General features: G+C 37.1%; 1 protein-coding gene across 16 annotated transcripts in view; it reads right to left on the bottom strand.

Moving 5' to 3' along the window:
- The window catches only part of SLC25A12 (solute carrier family 25 member 12), a 190,207-nt gene that overhangs the window by 45,848 nt on the left and 118,933 nt on the right, over positions 1-25,426 (bottom strand). For 6 of the 16 annotated variants that reach the window (XM_070241230.1, XM_070241226.1, XM_070241227.1 and 3 more), the window contains 3 exons: positions 12,261-12,376; positions 7,568-7,671; positions 4,026-4,165 (listed from right to left, as the gene is read on the bottom strand). In XM_070241230.1, coding sequence (XP_070097331.1) covers positions 4,026-4,165; positions 7,568-7,619 — 192 coding nt within the window. In that variant the 5' untranslated portion in view covers positions 7,620-7,671; positions 12,261-12,376. Of the gene's footprint in view, positions 1-4,025; positions 4,166-7,567; positions 7,898-12,260; positions 12,377-24,282; positions 24,337-25,426 lie in introns of those variants that run through there. The other 10 variants (XM_070241217.1, XM_070241221.1, XM_070241220.1 and 7 more) reach the window with 4 other exon arrangements.

Consider the following 25,426-nt stretch of genomic DNA (forward strand, 5'->3'; position numbering starts at 1 on the left):
TTAAATATATTTGAAGTCTTTCAAGATAAAATGTTTTAAAAATTAAAATTAAGGACTTCAAAATGAGAAGCAAAACAAAGGGAAAAAGCTCCATATATAAAGCTCTCAATTCATGTAGTATAATTAAAACATCAGAATAGAATAGACTATAAAATATCTTCAGTAAATGCAAGGGAAGCAACAATGAGAGTATGCCATCTTTAAAGAAATCTTAAAAAACACTAGCTGGAAGGACATTTCCTTTTTAAAAAAATCATCTCTTGAACATAAAATATTTTCAGTTTGAGCATTTTACAAGGTCAGTGAGGTAGGCACTAACAGTGAAAGTATTAGAACAAGCACTAGGTTCTACAAATATCCACATCTAAAGGATATAGTTTTCAAACTGTGATCACACTAAGGAAGGAAGGCAATACTCTGGGCTTATAAAAGATAAAATAAATAAGGATACTCTAAAAAGAGATTTTATCTAAAAAGATAAAGATACTCTAATAAATAAAAGATAAAATAAATTTGCTTCTGCATTGAGAGGGTGAGTAGGGGACTGAGGAAAAAGGCAAAGAAAGGACGTTATGCCAAAGCTAAAGATCTTATGCACTTGGAAATGGATTTCACCTAAATATGAGATGAAAATAGCAGAGCTTCAGAAATGGTGTGGCTTTGGATGAGACTGAACTAGTACACTTAGCTCTGCTGTTTTCCAAAACCCTATTCTTCACTAAAATCACAGTAAAGGAACTAAAAACAAAATAAAACAGAAACTCGAGACAAAGAGAATAGAAAAGGAGAAGAAAGCAACTACATTTTTAAGGTTAGAGAGCAGGAGGGCAAGTAAACTGACTTGGCAGACCCAAGAAAACCAGAAGTGGAGAAAGTCTAAAAGTAATCCAATGTGCATGACAGAACCTCCCAAAGACTCAGGAATTGACTGCACTAGTACCCCTGGAAGTGACAGGAAAGGTGAAGCTGAACACAGGAGGCTTAGATAGAAGGTTGTTTAAAAAGCAGTTAGTTACCCGCCTTACCCCACCGTAGCCGGGCCTCTGCCCTTTCCCAACCCTGGCAGAGTTTTACCGTCTGGAGAGTCTAACAGATCTGTGGACTAGGGGAGACCAGGCACAGTTAAGACGAGGTAATTAAACCAAAGTCCATGCCCACACTGAATGTTGAGACCTCCAACCCTCTTGTCTTACTCAGCAACCAGAATGTCAAAAGACAGATCTCACATTCCAGATGGGAGGCCAGATAATTATTCTCTGATTCTCCAGGTCAAAAGAAAAGACCTGAACATACAGACATTAGAAGGTCCCCAATAAAACAGCCCAGCCAGAGAACTTTACAGTAAGAGTTAGTAAGTACTACCATGAACCCAAAGCTCCCACTAAGCTTCAATCTTAAATATGAAGAGGACCAAGGACCATCAGACATATGAGAAAAGCCACTAACATGAAAAACAGAGATCCAAACAAAGAACAAGAAAGAAACTCGGAAGAAACAGGCACTTTGCAGGAAGAAGAAAATTAGCAAGAACACAAAAACAAAAAACTCTGTCTTTAATATCTTTGGAGAAGTAAAATAGTACATCCACGAAAGAAGAACAGCGTGCTGCTTTTAAAAAGAAATATTCCGAAGGCAAAAAGAGCTCCTGAAAATTAGAAATAGAACAAACAAACAAAAAAACTTAACAGAAGGTTCAGAAGGAAAATAGGAAAGAAAAGAAAACTAAAGATTCATACATTTAATATTTTACTAGTTCTATAAAGGAAGAAAATAGAAGTAAATAAGAAAAGCAATAAGAATATTTTCAAGAATTAAAGGACAGAAATTTTCAAGTTAGAAGAGTCCACTGAATGTCCAGTACGACAAATAAAAATAAACATACACCAAGCAATATCACTGTGAAATTTCAAAACACTGACGAGAAGAAAAAAATCTTAAAACGCCCCAGAGTGGAAAAAAAAAGTTTCAAAACAGAATCAAGAATGAGAATGGCACTGGACTTCTCAGTGGCAATACTGGAAGCTAGAAAACAAAAGAGAAATGCTTTCAAAATTAGGAGGAAAATAAATTTCTACTGGAATTCTATACTCAGCCAAACTAAGTGTAATGACAGAGCAGAGGTTTTCAGACATGAAGGTCTCACAAAAAGTTATTTTATTTTCCTCAGGAAGCCCCTGCAGGAAGTATTCCACCAAAAAGAGGAAGTAAACCATAACAAAGGAAGAGATGAAATCCAGCAAACAGGAGAGTCAACAGAAGAGAAAGACAAATGGATGCCCCAGGATGAAGCTGAAGGGAGACCAGACTGACAGCTATGCAACCAGTACGAAGTCCAGCCTCCGACCATGAAGTAGGTCAGAAAGTTACAGGAAAATGGTGCAGGGGCTATGGAAAACAGTCTGGTGGTTCCTCAAAAAGTTAAACATAAAATTACCTTATGAACTAGCAATTCCACTCCTAGAGATACATTCAAATGATCTGAAAACAGGTATGCAAACAAATACTTGTACACCAATGTTCACAGCAGCACTATTTACAACAGCCAAAATCTGAGAACAACTCAAGTGACCATCAACTAACGAATATCTGGCTAGACAAAATATGGTATATCAATACAATGGAATATTACTCAGTCATAAAAATGAATAAAGTACTAATACGTGCTACAATGTGGATAATCCTTGAAAACCTTATGCTAAGTGAAAAAAAGCCAGACACAAAAAGTCATATTGTATAATTCCATTTATATGCAATCTCCAGAAAAGGTAAATCTATAAAGACAGAAAGTAGATTGGTGGTTGCCAGGGGCTGGGGAAAGGCAGAAATGAAGAGTGACTGTTTAATGGGTACAGGGTTTTCTTTCGGGGTGATGAAAAGGTTTTGGAATTAGACAGAGATGGAGGTTACACAATACTGTGAATATACTAAATGCCACTAAATTGTGCACTTTTACATGGTTAATTTTAAGTTAAGTGAATTTTACCTCTGTTTTTTAAAAAAAGAAAGAAAGCTCATCGAGAGCTCCAAGAAGATGAAATTGATAGAATACCTAATGTGTTTTAAACATTAAAATGAGATTTTAATAACTGAGGCAAAGTTTGAGAATGAATTAGCACTAACGCACAGAAAACTAAACAAATAAGAAAAACTAGAAACTCTAAGAAAAGTAATCATTTTAGTCAAGCATAGTGTTTACAAAATTATAGTAATTCAAATATAATTATTGATCTCAAGAATCGTAAAATAATTCTATGGGAGGTGGGGACAGAAGATGTCCAAGTCTGTGCTGGAGAGGGAGAGGTGAAAGAACCAGCCCCTAATCTTCCAGAATTAGAATTCAATCAAAAATACCTAAAAATGAAAAATTAAAAAGTAGAAGTGTCAGCACAAGTTTATTATTTAAAGCTCTGGAAGTAAACACTGAAGGAAACCATTATAAGAGTTTAAAGAAGTTGCCTCCGGGAGAGGGAAATGAAAAATGGAGGTAAGATGCCACAGAGCATTGCTATTTTTGGTAATAAACTTAATAAAACTAAAATGGAAGGAGGTAGAGGAGGAATGGCATATATTTACACCAGTTATGAAAACCAGCCAGCCCTGGTGGTCTAGTGCTTAAGATTCAGTACTCTTACCACCGAGGCCTGGGTCCATTTCCCAGTCAGGGAACCACACCACCCATTTGTCAGTTGTCATATTGTGGCAGCTGCATGTTGTTGTGATGCTGAAAGCCATGCCACCGGTATTTCAAATATCAGCAGCATCGCTCATGGTGGACAAGGTTCAGAAGAGCCTCCAGACTGAGACAGAACAGGAAGAAGGATCTGGTCACCTACTTTCGAAAAATTGGTCATGAGAACCCTATGAATAGCAGCAGAGCATTGTCTGATCTAGCACCAGAAGGGGAGAGGATGGCGCAAATAGACTGGGCAGAGTTCAGCTCTGCTATACCAGGAGTCACAGGGTCACTAGGAGTTGGAATTGACTCTGACAGTAGTAACAACAACAAAAACGAAAACTAAGCTCACCTGGAGAAACTGTGTGAACTCTGTGTAGTTAAGATGCTTCTTCCGATTATGCCCAAAATGTAGTCGGATAAATTCACAGTCCCAGTTAAAAGGGATATGATGATGAATAATAGTCTGTCCAAAAATTTCTTTGACATTTTCTTAAAAGGGAAAACAAAAAAATAAATTATATGTGGAATAAGTAGTTTAGTCCACTGCAATGTTCCTACAGAAAGAAATTAAGAGAAATTTTAAAAGTCAATATTATCTGCTTCTGTTAAGATTAGCTGCAAATTTTTTTGTGCCCAGAAACCCATGCACAGGAACACAATTGATACAAAATATAATTTTACACTTAAGATTGTGTACCATTACATATAAGGCCATGAGATTCTTAATTTCTTTGATTTAATTTTAATTAGGAAGTGATTTATATCTTGCACTATAAATGGCTGCTACTTTGCATTCCAATATAAAATCAATAGTGTTTTCCGGGTTCCTCAAGGAGTCGAATTAAGTCCTTTATCAGAAGCATGAATACCTAGATTACAGTATAATGCAATATTTGTCATACTAAGTATGGTTTGATTGAGGCTTGATTATTACATTCACACTAGCCTGAATATGTCTATTGAAGATAGGTAATAAGAAATACTACCAAAAGCATATCATTAGCTCAGCAGCAAGCACCTTATTAAAAGCTTCTGATATTGTCAAAAGTATGGTCTTGACAGAAAGCTTCAAAATCCCCATAAAAACCATGATTATCAGTCTCAACTATTAAAATAGTTTAAGGTAAGTGAAATTAGTGATTCACTTTTAAATAAAGAAGGACTAACCACTGTGCACTAACTTTTAGGTAGGAACCAGTCACACTGTTAATATACAACCAAAACCCTCTGACAGCATGTCTTCATGCATAACAATGTCATTCACCTTCTTCCACAGTTCTACGCTTACTATAAAAGTCAATTCACAAATGACTGGTACTTTAACAAGCATAGACTGGATAGACTAATTAGAAGCTCATGCCAAAAAAAAAAAAAAATCATTAACGAAGTTAAGAAAGCAGGAAGCCTGTTTTACAGATGTCTTAAGAACAAAATTATTTTCAAATTTGAGCCAATTATATTAGTGAAAGGGTTTTACCATTGATAGCTATCAATTATAGGAGAGAATTAGTAAACACAAGTTTAATGTTTTATAATCTTCAACTATGCTATTTTATCTAATTTCTGCTAATTCTTTGAATAAGATACAGATCTCGTATTGTAAATGGTTTAATGGATTCCCTTTAGTTTTATATACCTTTCTTCCTTGATAAAAGCATTGCTATGGGGGAGGGGGTGTGCGTGTGTGTGTGTGTATAAGAATCCTAAACTGGAAATTCTACAAGTCTTGACTCAATACAACAGCTCTGAATAGGTCACAGTAATCAGTAAGTTGGAAGAAGGCATTGGATGTCACTGGGGAGATGGGATTCTCATCTTTTCTTTCAAATGGAATGTAGCATTTATTTCTTGCCTAAGTAGCAATAGTATTTCAGAGTTTTCAAATCATGTCAAATTATTTTCACCTCCCACAAACATAAAGTAAATATATGGGTTGTTTCTAAAAGCAAAGAATTAACTCAATATCAATTCATGGGATCCTGGCTTTTAACCAACACAAAAGACTACCCTTAAATCTATATGAAACGTCAACAAGTTGTAAAATATGCTAAAGTTTACAAGATAATTAAGATAATAAAGCTGACAAAAAATATTTAAAGCTAAAATATTATGGCAGATCAGCAAAGATTTTTTAGAATCCTCCTAATTAATTAGCTGCTTCTATTCTCAAATTACTTAATTTGATTTCTTATTTTTAAGCTCTAACAAATAAAGGGTTAAACTAAGAGAACATGGGGAAATTAAGGGAAAACAGAATAGGATAACTTATATTACTATATATATTTAAGTAATATTAATTATTAAAAGGAATGAGTTGTTTTATGACAACCTTCATTTTAAAGGTCACAATCTCTCCAAACTCAAATATTTGATAAGAAATTTACATATTGCTACCTAGATAAGTTTTATATAATGGTGGAATAAAACTGAATTCCCTCTATATGATCAGAAAACATCAAAACCTCCAGTGTAAAGCTATATCAAAGTCAAAGATTCAAAAGCTTTCAAACTATGAAAGTTTAACTATGAAAATTTTTTTCTATTATCATAAAAAAATTTATAAACCAAAATTATAATGTATAATTTACATTCAGAAAAATAGCTCTATAATAAAAACTTTACCTAAAATCCTATTTTGTAAACTTCCTAGCAACCTCTAAATAAGATCCTAGAATATCTTTGAAACAATTAAAATGATGACCTAAATTACTCATAGTAATCTCCCCAAATATTGAAGTATCATTTACCATTAGTATTGTTTGAATGTTTCCTACTTCTCCCAAAGTGGTCACTTGACAGCTTTGTGTATTTTATTATGACCATTATTATGTACTGCGGTTTACTGACTACCCCAGACACTTAATCATTTTAGCCATGTCACAGGCTACAACTATAGTTACTAGGACTATCAAAACTTCAAACCTACTTTGGTACCTCTTGATGTATCCCACTTCCCTTCTGTCGTTATTTCCACTACCAACTGCCTAAGGATAATTCAGGAAGCTTACAGAAACAATTAGTGCAACTACGGTTTTGAAGTCCAATTCATAATTACCACTTCACTTTTACCAGGATGTGCTTATCAAAGAAAAAGTTACACAAAAGCTCCAGAACTGGAGAGCTTACACTTGTGTGAGGCAATCGCTCAAACAGCTGACATTCTTATCCGGTTTTATCAGGTTCTGCATGACATGAAAGGGAACACCAATAATCTTAAGTATATCCAATACATTTAATTGGAACTGCATAGCAAGTTTCTCCCCCCAGAGAGAATCCCGTCTTTCCAGTGGCAAACAAGGGTCTTTAGCTCTAAATAGCACTCCAAAGAGTGCTATTTCAGTGGCCAGAGTTCTGGCCGATGAAAGGGATACGACAGTCACATCTTACTGGCAGCAAGATCATGATCTAGTGTTTTATACTAGGTTGGCATTGCTAAGGCAAATAGGAATCCATTTGTTTTCTGACATATAGAAAACAACAGACCACTTTTTTACTTCCTGCAGAGCATGGGCTTATGAAAGAGATGGTTTATAATTCCTTTGAAGAGGGAATTGGGGCCAGATACAAAAGTAGCCTGTCATTATGTTCTCTTTGCTCAAAGGAGAGGAGCACAATGATTTGTCAAGAGGGCAGGTAATGGTGACAACTGTGATTAAGTAAAAATGTTCACAGACGTATAACATTAGTCAGTTTAGCTGTATCAGTCACTTATGATGATTGGACTAGATGAAATACACATTGAGGCATACATATTATGTAAATATGTCTTAGAGGTTTTAATTTCCCCAGCAGCCCACACTATGTCTCCCATCTCATCCACCCTCATCCCTCCCCTGGTCCTTATGGGAGCTTCCTACAGGTCTTGTTCACCTTTCTGCAGTACAAAATTACCTCTGACCGGGGCTGGCACTCTTCTCCAAGACTGCCACCATGCCTGCTCCATGAATGAGCCTGGAAGGAGCTGCTGTACCAACGGTGTGGCCAGAGAACTCCTCCTGTAGGTATACAAGCCATCAGCCCTGTGACACAGCCCACCTACCATCAGCCCAATGACATCCTGATTCCAAGGATTCCAGCCCAGCAGGAGCCACTGCTTCCAACTTACAGGCTTGAGATCAAACATTTTTATTGTCAGGGAAAAAAGTCCTCAATAGCTGAGTTTCACCTGCACAGTTCTTAAAGTGAAGTCAGAGAGGCTTTTAGAAGGACTCCCATCATGAACAATGAATATCCTTGTGTATAACCGAACAAAAACAATGGCGAGACTTGTGGAAGTAAAGAGTTTTTCACTGAAGGAAAACTTGGGGGGAAAGAAGAGGAACAACTAAGAGACCAAAAAAGAAAACAAAGGAAAACAAACAACAACAACAAAAAGATCAACAACAGGAACTTTCAAAGGAAGTCCCAACCAACATAGCATGTAGACTCAGGCCCAGACTTCCAGGTGGGTCGTTAGTTACCTGGGGGACCACCTCTGTTTTTCAGAGGAAAAGTATTTCTATCAACCCTTTACCTACCTCCAGAAGGGACTACTGTACAATCAGTCAACAGAGTGGTCCTGCTGCCAAGGATATGTAAAGGTCCGTTTCTCAGGTAAGGTAAGTTTACATTTAAAGAGCATCTATTACCATAGAAGCTAGATGCTTCAACAGTCTATCGCCAAATGGCATAAAAACTAATAACACCATGTCCTTCTTTTACCTCAAACTCTAAGCTGATCTAGTAGCCTTGACTATTAAAATAACTTTCTCTGCAATATCTGAAAGGAGCCTCAAAAATTCTTCCTGACTTAATTTGATTGCCCAGGTGAAGCTCTAATTCTTACCAGAGTAAACTAGGTATTTATTACCATTAGAATTTCATATTTTTCCATGTCTATAGCTTTGTTTCCACTGAGAGAGGTACAACATTTTTCATATCTACACTCCATTTCCTGCACCTTTTAATAATAGCAATGGTTATGCCTAAACCACTCCAATCTTTTCTTCCCTTTAGGGAAAAATAGTCTATTTTAGAGGCACAAATGGAACACATTTTTATTTGCTGTACATATTGATCGTCAAACACAGTACAAAGTCAAAAGGAGTCTCTTCTTTTTGAGGGTTCTATAGCCAGGGGGTGAAGATGCGCCATTGGAAAAGCTCACTTTGGAGAGTTCCCATTCCTAGGCAAATACTTTGGAACACAATGCTGATGCGATTTTAATAGAAAACTTAGAATATATATAATATGTTTTATATTCACTTATTAGTTACTGGATAAGAGTCTGGATTTTGTTTTTTATTTTTTAGAATGATCACATCTTTGTTAAAGCAATAGGCTTTTATTTTTTTAATTTGGGACAAATGCATGGCAGCTATTGACAACACAATGTAGTATAACTGGTTATTTAGCTTACCTCAACCTAATTCTACCCAGCAGAATATCTAGTATAATAGTGGATAAAAGTGAGACTAAGGCAAGTTTATACTGTATCTAGCACACACCAGTCATGCAAGGTCCTCTACAAGGCTCATGCCACCAGGCAGTAACAGATATACAAGCCATTAAGTAATTATCCACAGCATGCATTAGAAGTTTTATTAAAGGAACATCAAAGAGGAAACAATTAACTAATGGTTTTATTCACTCTTTTAAAAACTCCAGAACCCTCTCCTGAGCTTGAACATTCTGAAATGCATTACCAAGGTCTCAATGGTAAGTTTTCTCCTCCAGAGTAAAGGTATCTCTAACAATAAGAAAAGCTTGTCTGGCACTCAAGTAAATGTTGTTCAATATCACTATTTATATAAATGCTTGTAAAGATGCACATAATTTAAGTATATAATTTGATGTGTATTAAAAGCATATCTAAAAAAACAAAAGCATAGATGAGAACAGTATATACAAGTACACAGATAACATCATCATCATAGTCCACGAGAGATACCAATGGCATAATAGTCTTTCACCACACCATTACACCTTGCATCCAATATTCTCTCCCACCTTTCTCCCCTGATGTACACAAGAGAAAATTATACTTTAAATAAGCTCCAAACTAGAAAACATAAGGCCATTTGGTGAAAAGGATTTAGTTAGAATGGATATAAAATTTCCTTTTACCTAAACATATGTCTATAAATACATAAACACAATTCATTTTATTAAGTGGGTACAAACATGAAAACTGACCTTTATCATAGATCCAAAATCCTATAAAAATAAACTCCAAGTTAATTATTTCCTTATGCTGAAATTCTGTAGTCTTGAATACGGCCTGAAATGAGTGAGCCTTAGAAATCTTGTTAAATGACATTTGTAACAATTTCAATACTTTTCCTCTTTTCTTAAGAATATAAAATTAAACTTTCCTTCATTATGATTCTTCTTAGTTAAGAAAATTTATCTAAAAATGGATCCTCAAAACTAGGGAGGCAGGGCAGGAAAGGGAAATGGTCAAGGTCCCCAGGAAATAGGTGAGCACCATCAAATTAACCATCCAGCCTGCCAGGGACAATGCTGAAAGTGGGTTCGCCTTATTCTATTCTGTAAGAACTGTCCTATCTTTAGATTATGGAGCAGAAGAATGAAAGCTGGATTCTGGAGGGTTTATATGTTCTTCAGTTTATAGCAGGCGATAAAAAACTAAAACTGACTTGTTTTGCTTTTAATCCTAATTATATTTTCTTGAAATTCTAACTCACAAATCATAGTCTGAGGGAAAAACAAAAGATCTATAAAATGCTAAGTTTGGGATTTAACTATAAGCTTTCAATGCATGAAATAATAAGGTGTGCATAAACCACTCAGCTACTTCTTACCCTCACTTTAATATACTAATCAACAATGACATGAGTCTCTATTGTTAGTCTGTTGGATGAATTGACTTGAGGGACTTGTTTTTAAAAGTAGAAATTGGGAAAAGCAATCAAATGGAGGCGACACAAAGAACCACAGTCCCAGGGTAGGAGGGACAAAATAAATTACAATTTGGTTTTGGGAAATCTAATTCTTAAACATTGGACACATGATAGAAGCACAGGTATACTGTCACTAATGCAGATATTTGTATCAAGTTATTTCCCAAGCATTTCTGCACCACATTCGGAAGTGAGACATGTGAACATGTGTGATACCTATTGAAAATTAAAAATGCAGCATTATTAGGGTACAGAGTTAATGCTGAATGATGAGATGATAAAGGTTTTATGTTGTAAACTATAGAATTTAGGAGTTTCTGAGAAAAGTCAACATTCTTTAAGAGGCAGAATGGCCAGAGCTTGCTCCAAAGTAGGGAGAATGACAAGATATATGCACAAACCTATGGAGCTCTGCATAGGTATTTACTTGGGAAAATCTTCTCATACAGAAGACAATTGAGTCAATGGGGAGAAGGAAGGAAACGGTCAATGCCAAGCTAGAAAATGCGCCCACTAAGATCACAGGAAAGGCACCACTGGTCCTTCCAAATCCCTGTACTTCCTTATCATTCATATCACGGCAGTAGTACTTCTTCTTTTGGGTTTAACTAAAGGATATTTGTTTTATAACAAACCCTACAGTGAGTAAATATTTAGTGCTGTGGCTCAGGGAAAGCCTGATTTTCAAGAGTTTCTCTACCACATATTGATGCCAATTCATACCATAAAAGGGGCTCAAGTTCAGATGTATAAGACAAAGAGTCCTGGAGATCTGTTTCACAACAACGTGAATATACTCAACACTACTGAATTGTACACTTAAATATGGTTAAGATGGTAAGGTTTATGTTATGTGTTGTTTTACAACAATAAAAAAAATCCCACTACAAAAAAAAAAAAGGGAGGAGGGCTCAAGGTCCTTGAAAACACTACATTGTTTTTATTGAAAAGACTGTTGCATGAAAAATGATCTGATACTTTTACTAAACACAAACTAATTTCTGCAAATAAGCATCTTTAAAAACTAATACATGGCTACAGATAGAAATCCTAGTTCATATGCTTGCACGACATCACAATGTGCTGGATCACGTACCTACCAAAGGACTTAAATCAATATCTACATCCAACTCAGATGATAATTTTAATATTCTAGCCTTGTTTCCTAAAACCAGAAATCAAAAATAGGTGTTCAGAGAATACTAACTATTCTTGCCTTAACTTCTTCCTTCAGTTCCAGCCTTGGTGGTCAAATGACATAGTAGCAATCTTCCAAAGATGCTACAGAGAAGCTCTGAACTCTCTACCCAAAAATCTCTTAAAGAACATGATGATTATTCCATGTTGTCCATGGTGTGTTTCATAAAGAATTTTGCCCAGGCTGGCCCAGAACAAGAAAACTTTACACCACTTATTTTAGGAATGTGAAAGGGTCAGTGACTCAGTGAGCTGAAGCAATAGCATTCCTAGATTCCTTAATTTTTTGCAATACTCTAACGCTTTGAAGAAAATAAAACCATTTGAATTTTATCTGTGTAAATCCTTTTAGGAAATTAATACTTCACTTATTGACCAGCTCTTAAATAAGCAGCAATCTATATGTAGTTACTAGATTTACCAATTAAAGACTGGACCAGCCTCACTAACTTCACTTATCACGTACAATCTTTTTTTTTCCTTACCAAATGTCACCTCTCCATTTCCACTCTTGTCAAACAATTGGAAAGCCACTATGAACATGGAATCCGGAGCACATAAAACAGATTCAAATGCCAAAAACTCTTGATAGGAGATCAACCTGAAATAAAATATAAAATGTTATTGGCTGGTAAAGAAAGGGAAAACATCAGGCATTTAACCTGCCTTTACTGTATGAACTGGAGCTAAGGGGAACCAAATAATTGATGAAGGGAGGTTTCTGTTTATAGAGGTAGTCCAGATTACAAAGAAAGAGAGAAGGAATGATAGAATATAAACCTTTTGTAAACCTCTAACAAATTAATGGACCTGGGCAATAATCAATAGCCCCTAATATCATAAAGAGACAACTAGACCAAAAATAATTAAACTTGAATCTCATCACGTCTCCAGATCAGAGTTTCTCAACCTTGGCACTCAACAGTGCCATTTTAAGCTAGAACTGTGGGGGCTGTGGGGGCTTCCGGTGCATTGTATCATGTTCAGCAGCATGGCCTCCACCACTAGATGCCAATAGCACCCACCCTGTTCAGAACCACTATTCTCTAGACGTAATCAACAATTTACAGAAAATACAAAGGAATATGGTAAACATCACCACAGAAACACAATCAGCAAAAATGCAGACTATAGGAAACTGCAGGGCAAACATTCTGAAGCTGGAAAAAAGTAAAAAATAAAAAAACAACTTTTAATGAAGATATGGAGGAGAAGCTCATTAAAAACTCAAGAGATGTAGCAGTTAAATACAAGGTACAGATCTTATTTGGATCCTGAACCAAGCAAAGTAAAAAAAAAAATTTTTAATTTATAACAACATCAGGAAGCGGAAATACTGGTACAATACAAATACTTGATGAATTAAGAAATCACTGTTAAAAGTTCTTGAAGAGGTTTGTTTTCAGTAATTTTTCTTATCTTTTAGAGGTACACACTGAGATATTTACAGATGAAATATGTCATCTGGAATTTGCTTCAAAATAATCCAAGGGATGCATCAACTAATGAACAGATAAAGAAGATGTGGTAAATATACACAATGGAATACTACTTAGCCATAAAAAAGACAAAATTATCCTATATGCAACATGTGGATGGATCTTGAGAGCACTATGTTAAGCAAAATAAGCTAGACAGAGAAAGACAAACACTGCATGATTTCACTCATATGTGGAAGATAAACACATGGACAAAGAGAACACATTTGTGGTTACCAGAGGGGAGGCGGGTGGGGGGTGGACATAAAGGGTAAAGGGACACATATATATGGTGATTGACAAATAATGTACAACTGAAATTTCACAACGTTATAAACTATTATGACCTCAATAAAATAATAATTAAAAGAATAACCCAGGGGATGAAGGAATGGGTGGAGTTATAAATGAAACAAATTTAATAATTATCTTAATAATTATTAAAAGTGGGTAATGAGTATATTGAATTTACTACATTATTCTCTGTTTTATATATGTGTGAAATGTCAGTAATAAAATTTTCTAAAGGAAAATTCAAAACAAAAACGGGGGAAACTAAAGCTTATTGAGTCCTATTATATTTAGGATTGTGAAATTAGCCAGTGGCCAAAATTACAGTGAAATTGCCTTCAATGATCTTATGGAGCTGTCATATGCCAGTTTAGAGTCATCTTCCATAGCAAGCCTGCTGCAAAGATTCCATACTACATTGCTGCTATTGGTGACTAGTATCCAAGTAACAACATTATAAAAATCTGTTTATATATATTACTTATATATTAGTATACGTAATATATTTATATATTAGTTGTAGTGCCACCTTTCATTCTCAAATGGCCTGGTTTGGACAATACATATACAGTCATCTTATCTAAAGGAATAGACCTAATCCTTAATGTAGCTTCTAGATCCACGGGATCTGACCTCTGCATACCTCCCCTTTGCTCTCTGCACTCCAGCCCACTCATTCTCAGATCCTAGAATAACCCACGCTCCTTCTACTCTGGGACACCACTCAGCAATTCATTTTCCTTGGAATGATCCCACCATGCACAAACTTTTGCCCATTTAATTTGCACCCAATCTTTACAGAGCTCAGCTCAAACATTACTTCCTCAAGAGAACCATCTCAGAGACCCCAGATGACTTCACATCCCCTTTACACCCTTACAGCAGCACACTGTATTCTTTTAGCGCCCCTTGCAAAATCCTTAATAAAATAATTATGTAATTCATTGTTTAAAGTCTAATTTCCTACCAGAAGGTATGCCTGTCACAGAGCACAGGCTTAATTCAGGGTAGGAACTCATAAATGTTCTTGAATAAACTCAATTTAGAATATGTGACTTTTTAGAGAGACATGTTTCCCAACACGGTATTAGGAAAATGACTACATTTTACATTTCATTTTATGCCCCCACTCATGTAAGACATATTTTGAATTCAAAGTTACATTTTCTATTACTTAAAACATTTTGAAATATGTTTAAATTACACAAATTACATAATATCCAAAGCAATGATGTATACTACACCTTTGCTCTTTATTGAGGGAAAGGCTTGTGGCAGTATTATTCAGGGCACTGAAGACTATGCCCTCAGCGTGCCCATGCTGAAGAATCCTTAGTGAAATTAGGAGCTTCAGTGCCTAAGGAATCCTGAGGGGAACAATCCAATAATCAAAACTGTTTATCACGCCACATGTCACAATATATCCTATACACTGGTGTACTACTAAAAAAATACAGTAAAACTCAAAAGTGTGGTTATCATTACACAAACTTTAGGGTAGTAAAAACAAATGAAGTTATAACATATCAGGTATCATCATGACCATTCCTACATTCCTAAAATGCAATGGGAAATGTGTAGTGTTAAGCTCTGAACAAAATTAAAGATCAATGGTATGGTGTGATATGGTCTGAAAGTACGAGAATGTGTAACCCAGAGTAGCGATCCAGGGGAGGAGTTAGAGACAAACTTCACTTTTTACATCATGTATTTCTAAAATGAGTGAAATTTCCTAATGAAGAATTAGCATTATTTCTTTTGATTATGAGAGTAATTTTAAAAATAAAAAGTAGCAGGGCCCGCTCTGTGGCCAAGTGGTTAAGCTCGCGCGCTCTGCTGCGGCGGCCCAGGGTTCGGATCCTGGGCGTGGACATGGCACCGCTCGTCAGGCCACGTTTGAGGCGGTGTCTCACATCCCACAACTAGAAGGACCTGCAACTAAGATATACAACTATGTACAGGGGCAGGGGGGTGCGGGGGAGGGTTGGGAAATAAAGCAGAAAAAAAATTTTTTTAAATAAATAAATAAATAAAAAATAAAAAGTAGCTAGGCTGATTATGGGGAGGGGGGAACCCATAACAAGTCTCAGCAATTAGACATCAAAAATACAATTACTCTGAAAAACAGAATATGTAGCTTTAAAACACATTTCATGCTTAGTTGTAAAATTTTCTGTGTTTATGAGAAAAGGTAAAGGATTTTTTTCTTAACCAGCAAAGGTCACAAACGGTTGCTGGCAGACTGAATTTGGTCCACATACATGCTTTTTTTGGCATGTAAAGTACTATTTTTTAAGTTTCATTAGTTGCCAACATCAGGCAATCATAAGATTTCACATAAATATCCAGTTTTTTGGTTTCTCTTGATAAATTGTGAGTTTGGACAACAGGTTTCTGGTCCCAAGTAGCAGCAGCTCCCAGGAGCCAAGCAGAGTTGCCTCCTTCAGAAAGACTAGAGCTCACCAGTTGTCTACAGCCTGCCCCTGAGGATTTGAGACTCTTGTTGCATAGGTTTCCAACTAAGGAGCCTTTCATTTAAAATATAAATTTGATGGACTTTTTAAAATATCGACATTTTTGTCTATCAGTTTATTTAAAAAGGCAAATGATACAGTAACACAACTTTAGAGCCAGAAGGACCCTTAGAAAGTCCAAAGAAGTGATCTGCTTAAAGACATTCAGCAACTCAGTGAGCCTACTCCAAGACTCTCAACTCCTGCTTTCGATTCAGTGTACACCTCCTGCCCTCCACCCCAAACTTGAAGTTAGCTGAAAAATAGAAAGGGTATCTGGTATCTATCTAAAGAGGCCATTATTGTAAGAAGGTTTGGGGAGCATACTCAGCCAAGTCTCAACACTCAGAGTTACCTTTGTTCTATAGAGTGATTTATTTGAAGAACGTAAAGTCAATTAAGAAACACAAAAGCCTCAGCAGCTTAAAAGTATATCACTTCATCTTATTCAGCCTTAAAAGGAATGAAATTCTGATACGGGCTGCAACATGGATGAATCTTTAAAACGTTATGCTGTGTGAAATAAGGCAGACACAAAAGGATAAATATTGTATTATTCCACTTATATGAAGTACCTAGAATAGTCAACTTCACAGAGACAGAAAGCAGAATAGTGGTTACTAAGAACTGAGTGTTGAGGGAGACTGGGAGTCACTGTTTAACAGGACAGAGTTTCAGTAAGGAAAGACAAAAAAGGACCGGAGATGGATAGTGGTGATGGTAGCACGACAATGTGAATGTACTTAACGCCACTGAATTGAACACTTAAAAATGGTTAAAATAGCAAATTTTAAGTTACATATATTTTAATACAATAAAAAAAATAAGTCGGGGCCAGCCTGGTGGCGTAGTGGTTAAATTTGCACATTCTGCTCCGGCAGCCTGGGGTTCATGGGTTTGGGTCCCAGGTGCAGACCTACACACTGCTCAACAAGCCATGCCGTGGCAATGTCCCACATACAAAATAGAGAAAGACTGGCACAGATGTTAGCTCAGGGTCAATCTTCCTCAAGCAGAAAGAGGAACACTGTCAACAGATGTCAGGCTCAGGGCCAATCTTCCTTACCAAAAAGAAAAAAAATATTATATATATTAAAAATATATGTATAATACATGTACATATTATAATTACATATAATACATACACATATTATTTATATATATATATACATCATCTGAGGTTACCCAGGTGTGCGCCATATGTCAAAACTCAGGAAATGTATCTTTGACTTATATTTTTCACTGTGTGTAAATTTTACATCCAAAGAAAAAAACTCAAATATTGAAATCCAGTTAACAATATGCAAGCTAAAGTATTTAAGGAAAAATGTATCAATTTCAAATCTGAAATTTACTTTGAAACGTAAAAAAATAAGATGCATTGATGGAAAGATAGAGGGATAGAGATAAAAAAAGGAAATATAGAAAGATGTTAATGGTAGAATCCACGTGGTAGGTAAATGGATGTTCATGTAAAATTCTTTCAACTTTCATGAATGTCTGAAAATTTTTACAATAAAACATTGGGAGGAAGTGGGGTGGGGGCGAATAGGCTACTTTCTCTCTCTGATACGCTCCTTATCTGTTTTTTAGCCCACTGACATTTTATACCACTTTATAACATAGCAATACTTTTCAGAAAGTGAGAAATAGTCTGCTTATCTGCTAACATTAAGCAAACATGTTCCAGAATAGTTTTCTAAAGCTTTTTTTTTATCTTGTCATGGATTGCCCTATTGCTAGAAGGACCAGATCAAGGCTTCAGCAGAACAAATGCTAACTTCAAGCCACTAACTGTGGGGTGAGTAAACGAGTGCCAAGGTCATACTTTAACAAATAGTTTGTCTTCTTTTAATGGGGATGAGGGGACCATTGCTTTTTACCACAGCTGCTGTTTGACTTTTTACAACGAACATGTATTCATTTTATAACTTTGAAATAAAGCATTTTATGGATTTGATGTGTTTTTTAAATTTTCTACAAAGTTTCTTTTTTTTTTTTTTTTTTGAGGAATATTAGCCCTGAGCTAACTACTGCCAGTCCTCCTCTTTTTGCTAAGGAAGGCTGGCCCTGAGCTAACATCCACGGCCATCTTCCTCTACTTTATACACGGCATGCCTACCACAGCATGGCATGCCAAGCGGTGCCATGTCTGCCCCCGGGATCCGAACCGGCGAACCCCGGGCCGCCAAGAAGCAGAACGTGCGAACTGAACTGCTGCGGCACTGGGCCAGCCCCTACAAAGTTTCTTTTTAATTAACTGAATAGAAATGAATAAAATTTCAGAATATTCGTATGTTAATTTTGAGATTTTAAAACAACCAAGATTTCTGCATAGAAGGTTTTTCTATATGCAAGTATAATATTAAAGGAAAACACTTGTGAAAAAGTGAAAGAGAGGAAAACTATAGTTTTCCACATTATAGGAAAATAGATCCTCCAGATGAAATTCTGACTAGAGCTAAATATAGAAACTTTGGTTCTAGAAGTTACAGTTTCAAACAAGCAACTGTCTAAATATTTTAGATTAAATCACACAATAATCATCCCTGAGATCTGCATCTAATGCGTAAAATCATTTTGCTTTTCACTATACAACCAGAACTTCAAAGTTTAAGCCACAATCTCACAAATAATACTTGGCTAATGGCTTTTACTTTTAGACAACCCATCATGCTATTTATACTATACAATGCTGCTTCTACATGGCTCTCCACAGCAAGCACCTGTATCAAAACACCCCTGCTTGTTTTACTATCTACTGGAGGAAAGGGAGCGGGGAAGAGGAGAAAGGGGGCAGTTTAGATGATAGAAAACATGGGGCAGGGGATGGTGGCAGAAGGAGTGTCAGAGCACAAAAGGGCATGGTATTGACCACTCCTAAACTTGCTTTTATTGCTTTAAAGTAACTTAACTAAGTCACTTAAACGTGTCTTTATTAGTTCTATTAATTCAAATTTGGTTTTGGGTAATTATAAACAATATTATGTGGTGCTATTTAAACTTATATACCTATAGGACTCAACACCAAAAGACTACAATAGAACCAAGGAATATCTCTTGGGGCTGGGAAAAAAAAAGTACCAACTGAACTATTCTAACCTTTCATCACTGCCCTGGGTAAAGGAGTGCGAAAAAGACAGAGGGACAAAAGAGAATATCTTTTTTTTTTAATGATTACAAGAAGAAAAGTGGACTAAAAATTAAGAGACTTAATTGGGAAGTCAATCAACCTCTCTGGGGCTCATTTTCCTTAAATGTTAAATGATGGAGGATTGACTATTGGAATAAGTTAAATATTATCAAAGTCTTTGATTTTCTTGAGTTAAAAGCATTAAAACCAAAACAAGACAAGGACAACATAAAAAAGGAAAACTACAGGCCAATATCACCGATGAACACAGACACAAAAATCCTCAACAAAATATTAGCAAATTGAATACAACAATTGATTAAAAAGATCATACACCATGATCAAGTGGGCTTTATTGCAGGGACACAGGGATGGTTAAACCAATCAATGTGATACACCACATTAACAAAACGAAGAATTAAAATCACATGATCATCTCAATAGATATAGAGAAAGCATCTGACAAGATTCAACATCCATTTATGATAAAAAACACTCTCATTAAAATGGGTATAGGAGTTGGTGTCGAGATGGTGGCATAGGTGCACTCTGAACTCACCTCCTCCTATGGACACAACAAATTGACAGCTACTCTTGGAAAAAATACCCCTAAGAAAGAACTGAAAACTAGCTAAAAAGAACCCCTGCAACAAGGGACAGTCCTTACTGAGATGGAAGAGGCAGACATTCCTTTCTGGAGAGAAAAAAAAGTCACCTCATAAGCCACAGTATTTCATGGTTAGCTGGGAACCTACCCTGGAGGAGTTGGGGACCTGAGGAGGGAAACATTACCGCTATAGGTATCTTTTGGACCCAGCACAACGAGACAAGTGTCATAATATCTAACTTTGCTGGCTACTAACAACAACGGGGAACACCCCCAGAAAAGCTATTGAACATAAGGGGAAAAAGCTGGTTCTTAAAGGGCCCACACATAAATTCACCTGTTTCAGAAAGCAACCTAAAATCACCAAAAGAAAGGTGAACAGTCCTTTGGTGAAAAGAGACTCACCTGATAGGTTCTGGGTGCACTTTGATGAGAGGTGAGACCTCTCCAGGGACTGAGACACTGTTAGCAGCCAATAATGTGACCTAGAACAGACATGCTGAAACAGACGCTGGCAGACGCCATTGGAGTTTTTCCCCTGGCCTATTAGCCCAGGGTCTGCCCCACCCACTAGAACACTGATTTAATCCAGCTCAGCCAAGACAGGCAGCCTTCCCTAGGGACCAGCCCCACCCAACAGCAAGCCCTCAGGCAACTTGTGGGCCTGCATAGGCTGGGTGCCTGGATCCTTAGCATGATGAGTGGGTCCACCTCTGCAGGGCAGGGCATGCACAATGAGCAGGTGGAGTGTGTGGAGCATTGGTGGAATGTGTGGGGTCTCTACAGTGCAGCTACTGGGTCCACTTCAGGGGGTTGGGGTGTGAGCAAGCAGCAGGACTGTGTTGATGGTGTGTGTGGCCCTGTGGGCAGTGGGGCTTGTCAGCTGCAGCAGACTTGTGCTTCTTAAACAGCCACATAGGAGATAAGCCCCACCTTCCAAAGCCTGAAACAATTAGGTGCTCCCATACCTGGGGCCAGCCCCACTCAGCTGCAATCCTGAGAGAGCTGACAAGAGCCTTGCAGGCTAGAGGCCTACAACAACTGTAAGCCCCTGCATATAGCAATCAGTTATACTGGGGGCCTACTCACTTAACAGAAAAACTGCAACAGGAATGTGCTATTAGACCTTGTAGCCAACTGTGCTGGGACTCTCCACGCCCAATGAAGTGACAGAAGGGTCCATAGCAGCCACATGCAGCTGAGCATTACAACCAGCCAGCCACAGGGGACAGCTTAGACTCCCTGGGCACCTGTAGCAAGAGCAACCCTGCCACAATAGGACACACGTAGCCCACACAGGGGTCACTCCTGGAACATTTAGAACTGGTGATGAGAAAGAAGCACACTGCTGAGCCTCATAAGTCATCTCTTACACAAGGCCACCTCTCCAAGATCAGGAGACGTAGTTGACTCACCTAATACAGAGATATAAGCACAGAGAAAGAGGCAAAATGAGGAGGCAAAGGAATATGTTCTAAGTAAGGGAAGAGGACAAAACCCCAGAAAAAGAACTAAATAAAACAGAAATAAACCATCCACCTGACAAAGAGTTCAAACAAAAAGTCATTAGGATGCTCACTGATCTTGGGAGAAGAATGGATGAACTCAGTGAGAATGTCAACAAAGAGTTGGAAAATATACCAAAGAAGCAATCAGAAATGAAGAATACACTAAGGAAATGAAAAATTCACTAGAGGGACTCAATGGCAGACTAGATGATACAGAAGAACAGATCAGTGAGCTAGACGAAAGACTAAAAGAGATCACTGAAGCTGAACTGATAAAAGAAAAAAGAATGAAAAAGAACAAGAACAGTCTCAGGGACCTCTGGGACAACATCAAGTGCATTAACATTCATATTATAGGTGTCCCAAAAGGAGAAAAGAGAGACAAAGGGGCAGAGAATCTATTTGAAGAAATAATAGCCGAAAACTTTCCTAACCTAAGGAAGGAAACAGACATCCAGGTACAGGAAGCAAAGAGAGCACCAAACAAATAACCCAGAGGCCCACACCAAAACGCATAATTAAAATGTGAAGAATTAAAGACAAAGAGAGAATCCTAAAAGCCAGAAGAGAAAGGCAAAAAGTTGCATACAAAGCAAACCCCATAAGGCTATCAGCTGACTTCTCAGCAGAAACCTTACAGGCTAGAAGGAAGTGGCACAATATATTTAAAGTGCTGAAAGGAAAAAACCTACAGCCAAGGATACTCTACCCAGCAAGGTTATCATTCAGAACAGACGGAGAGAGAAAGAGTTTCCTAGACAAGCAAAAACTAAAGGAGTTTATCACCAAGAAACCAGTTTTAAAAGAAAGGCTACAGGGACTTATTTAAGTAAGAAAGAGAAGACCACAAACAGGAATAAGAAAATTATCAAAAAAACAAAAAAGCAATAAAGTCACTAGTAAAGGCAAAAATACAGTAAAGGGGGGCTGGCCCCGTGGCCGAGTGGTTAAGTTCGCGTGCTCCGCTGCAGGCGGCCCAGTGTTTCGTTGGTTCGAATCCTGGGCACGGACATGGCACTGCTCATCAAACCACGCTGAGGCAGCGTCCCACATGCCACAACTAGAAGGACCCACAACGAAGAATATACAACTATGTACCGGGGGTCTTTGGGGAGAAAAAGGAAAAAAATAAAATCTTTAAAAAAAAAATACAGTAAAGGTAGCAGACCAACCACCTATGAAGATAATATGAAGATCAAAGTATGAAAATTGTCTATTTCCATGATAAGAGGGTAACAGAGACAGACACACAAAAAGAGGTTAGACATGATATCAAAAACATAAGGGGGTCAGCCCCATGGCCGAGTGGTTAGGTTCACAGGCTCTGCTTCGGTGGCCCGGGGTTTTCACTGGTTCAGATCCTGGATACGGACATGGCACTGCTCATCAGGTCATGCTGAGGTGGCGTCCCATATAGCACAACCAGAGGCACTCACAACTAGAACATACAACTATGTACCGGGGGGCTTTGGGGAGAAGAAGAAAAAAAGAAAAAGATTGGCAACAGATGTTACCACAGGTGCCAATCTTCAAACAAACAAACAAATAAAATGTGGGAGGAGGGGAGTAAAAGAGTAGAGCTTTTAGAAAGAGGTCAAACTAAAGAGACCATCAATATAGATTGCTATATACACAGGTTATTAGATATGAACCTCATGGTAATCACAAACCAGAAACCAATAATAAATACATAAAAAACTAAGAAAGGAACCCAAACATAATACTAAAGAAAGCCATCAAACCACAGGGAAGAGAGCAAGAGAAGGAACAGAGAAGAACTACTAAAACACCCAGAAAAAAAAGTAACAAAATGGCAATAAGTGTCTACTTATCAATAGCTACTTTAAATGTCAATGGACTAAGTGCTCCAATCAAAAGGTGCAGGGCGGCTGATTGGATTAAAAAAACAAGACCCATGTATATGCTGCATACAAGAGAGACATTTCAGACCTAAAGACACTCACGAACTGAAAGTGAAGGGATGGAAAAAAGATACTCCATGCAAATAGCAATGAAAAGAAAGCGGGGGTAGCAATGCTCAGACAAAATAGACTTTAAAACAAAAACTGTAACCAGAGACAAAGAAGGGCACTCCATAATGATAAAGGGAACAATCTAACAAGACGATATAACACTTGTAAATATCTATGCACCCACCTTAAGAGCACCTAAATACATAAAGCAATTATTAACAGACATAAAAGGAGAAATAGACAATAACACAATAATAGTAGGGGACTTTAACACTCCACCTATACCAATGGATAGATCATCCAAACAGAAGATCAATATGGAAACACTGGCCTTAAATGAAACATGAGACCAGATGGATTTAGTAGATACATACAGAACATTCCATCCAAAAACTGCAGAATATGCATGCTTTTCAAATGCACATGGAACATTCTCCAGGATAGATCACATATTAGGCTACAAAATAAGTCTCGATAAATGTAAGATTGAAATAATACCAAGCATATTTTCTGACCACAAAGGTATGAAACTAGAAATCAACTACAGGAAGAAAATCAGAGGGGCTGGCCCATGGTCAAGTGGTTAAGTTCACGTGCTCCACTTTGGTGGCCCAGGGTTTCGCTGGTTCCGATCCTGGGCACAGACCTAGCTCCGCTCATCAAGCCATGGGGAGGCAGCATCCCACATAGCAGAGCCAGAAGGACCTACAACTAGAATATACAACTATGTACCAGGGGGCTTTGGGGAGAAGAAGAAAAAAGAAGAAAAAGATTGGCAACAGATGTTAGATCAGGCACCAATCTCAAAAAAAAAAAAAGAAAAAGAAAATCAGAAAAGTTGCAAATATGTGGATATTAAACAAATGCCACTGAACAACAATTGGCTCAATGGATGAATCAAAAAATACCTGGAGACAAATTAAAATGAAAATACAACATGCCAAAATTTATGGAATACAGCAAAAGCAGTTCTAAGAGGGAAGTTTATAGCAATACAGGCTTACCTCAACAAACAGGAAAAATCTCAAATAAACAATCTAACAGTGCACCTAAAAGAACTGGAAAAAGAAGAACAAACAAAGCCCAAAATCAGTAGAAGGAAGGAAATAATAAAAATCAGAGCAGAAATAAATGAAATAGAGACTCAAAAAACAACAGAAAAAAATCAATGAAACTAAGAGTTGCTCCTTTGAAATTGACAAACCTTTAGCTAGACTCACCAAGAAAAAACAGAGAAGGCACAAATAAGTCAAATCAGAAATAAAAGAAGAGAAATTACAACAGACACTTCAGAAATAGAAACGATTATAAGAGAAAACTACGAAAAGCTATATGCCAACAAATTGGAGAATCTAGAAGAAATGGATAAATCCTTAGACTCATACAACCTTCCAGAACTGAATCCAGAAGAAATAGAGAATTTGAATAGACCAATCACCAGTAAGGAGATCGAAACAGTAATCAACACCTCCCAAAAAATAAAAGTCCAGGACCAGACAGCTTCCATGGTGAATTCTACCAAACATTCAAAGAAAACTTAATACCTATACTTCTCAAACTCTTCTAAAAAATTGAAGAGGAGTGGAAGCTTCCTAACTCATTCTATGAAGCCAACGGTACAATGATACCAAAACTAGACAAGGACAACACAAAAAAAGAAAATTAGAGGCCAGTATCACTGACGAACATCGATGCAAAAACCCTCAACAAAATACTAGCAATCGAATACAACAATACATTAAAAAGATCATACACCATGATCAAGTGGGGTTTATTCCAGGGATGCAGGGATGGTTCAACATCCGCAAATCAATCAACATGATACACCATATCAACAAAATGAAGAATAAAAATCACATGATCATCTTACTAGATGCAGAGAAAACATTTGACAAGATACAGCATCCATTTATGATAAAAAAAAAACTGAATAAAATGGGTGTAGAAGGAAAGTACCTCAGCATAATAAAGGCCATATATGACAAACCCACAGCTGACGTCATTCTCAATGGAGAAAAACTGATGGCTATCCTTCTAAGAACAGGAAGCTGAAAAGGATGCCATTTTCACCACTCTTACTTAACATAGTATTAGAAGTCCTAGCCAAAGCAATTAGGCAAGAAAAAGAAATAAAAGGGATCCAAATTG

The sequence above is a fragment of the Equus caballus genome, chromosome 18, assembly GCF_041296265.1.
Source record: "Equus caballus isolate H_3958 breed thoroughbred chromosome 18, TB-T2T, whole genome shotgun sequence".
NCBI lineage: Eukaryota > Metazoa > Chordata > Mammalia > Perissodactyla > Equidae > Equus > Equus caballus.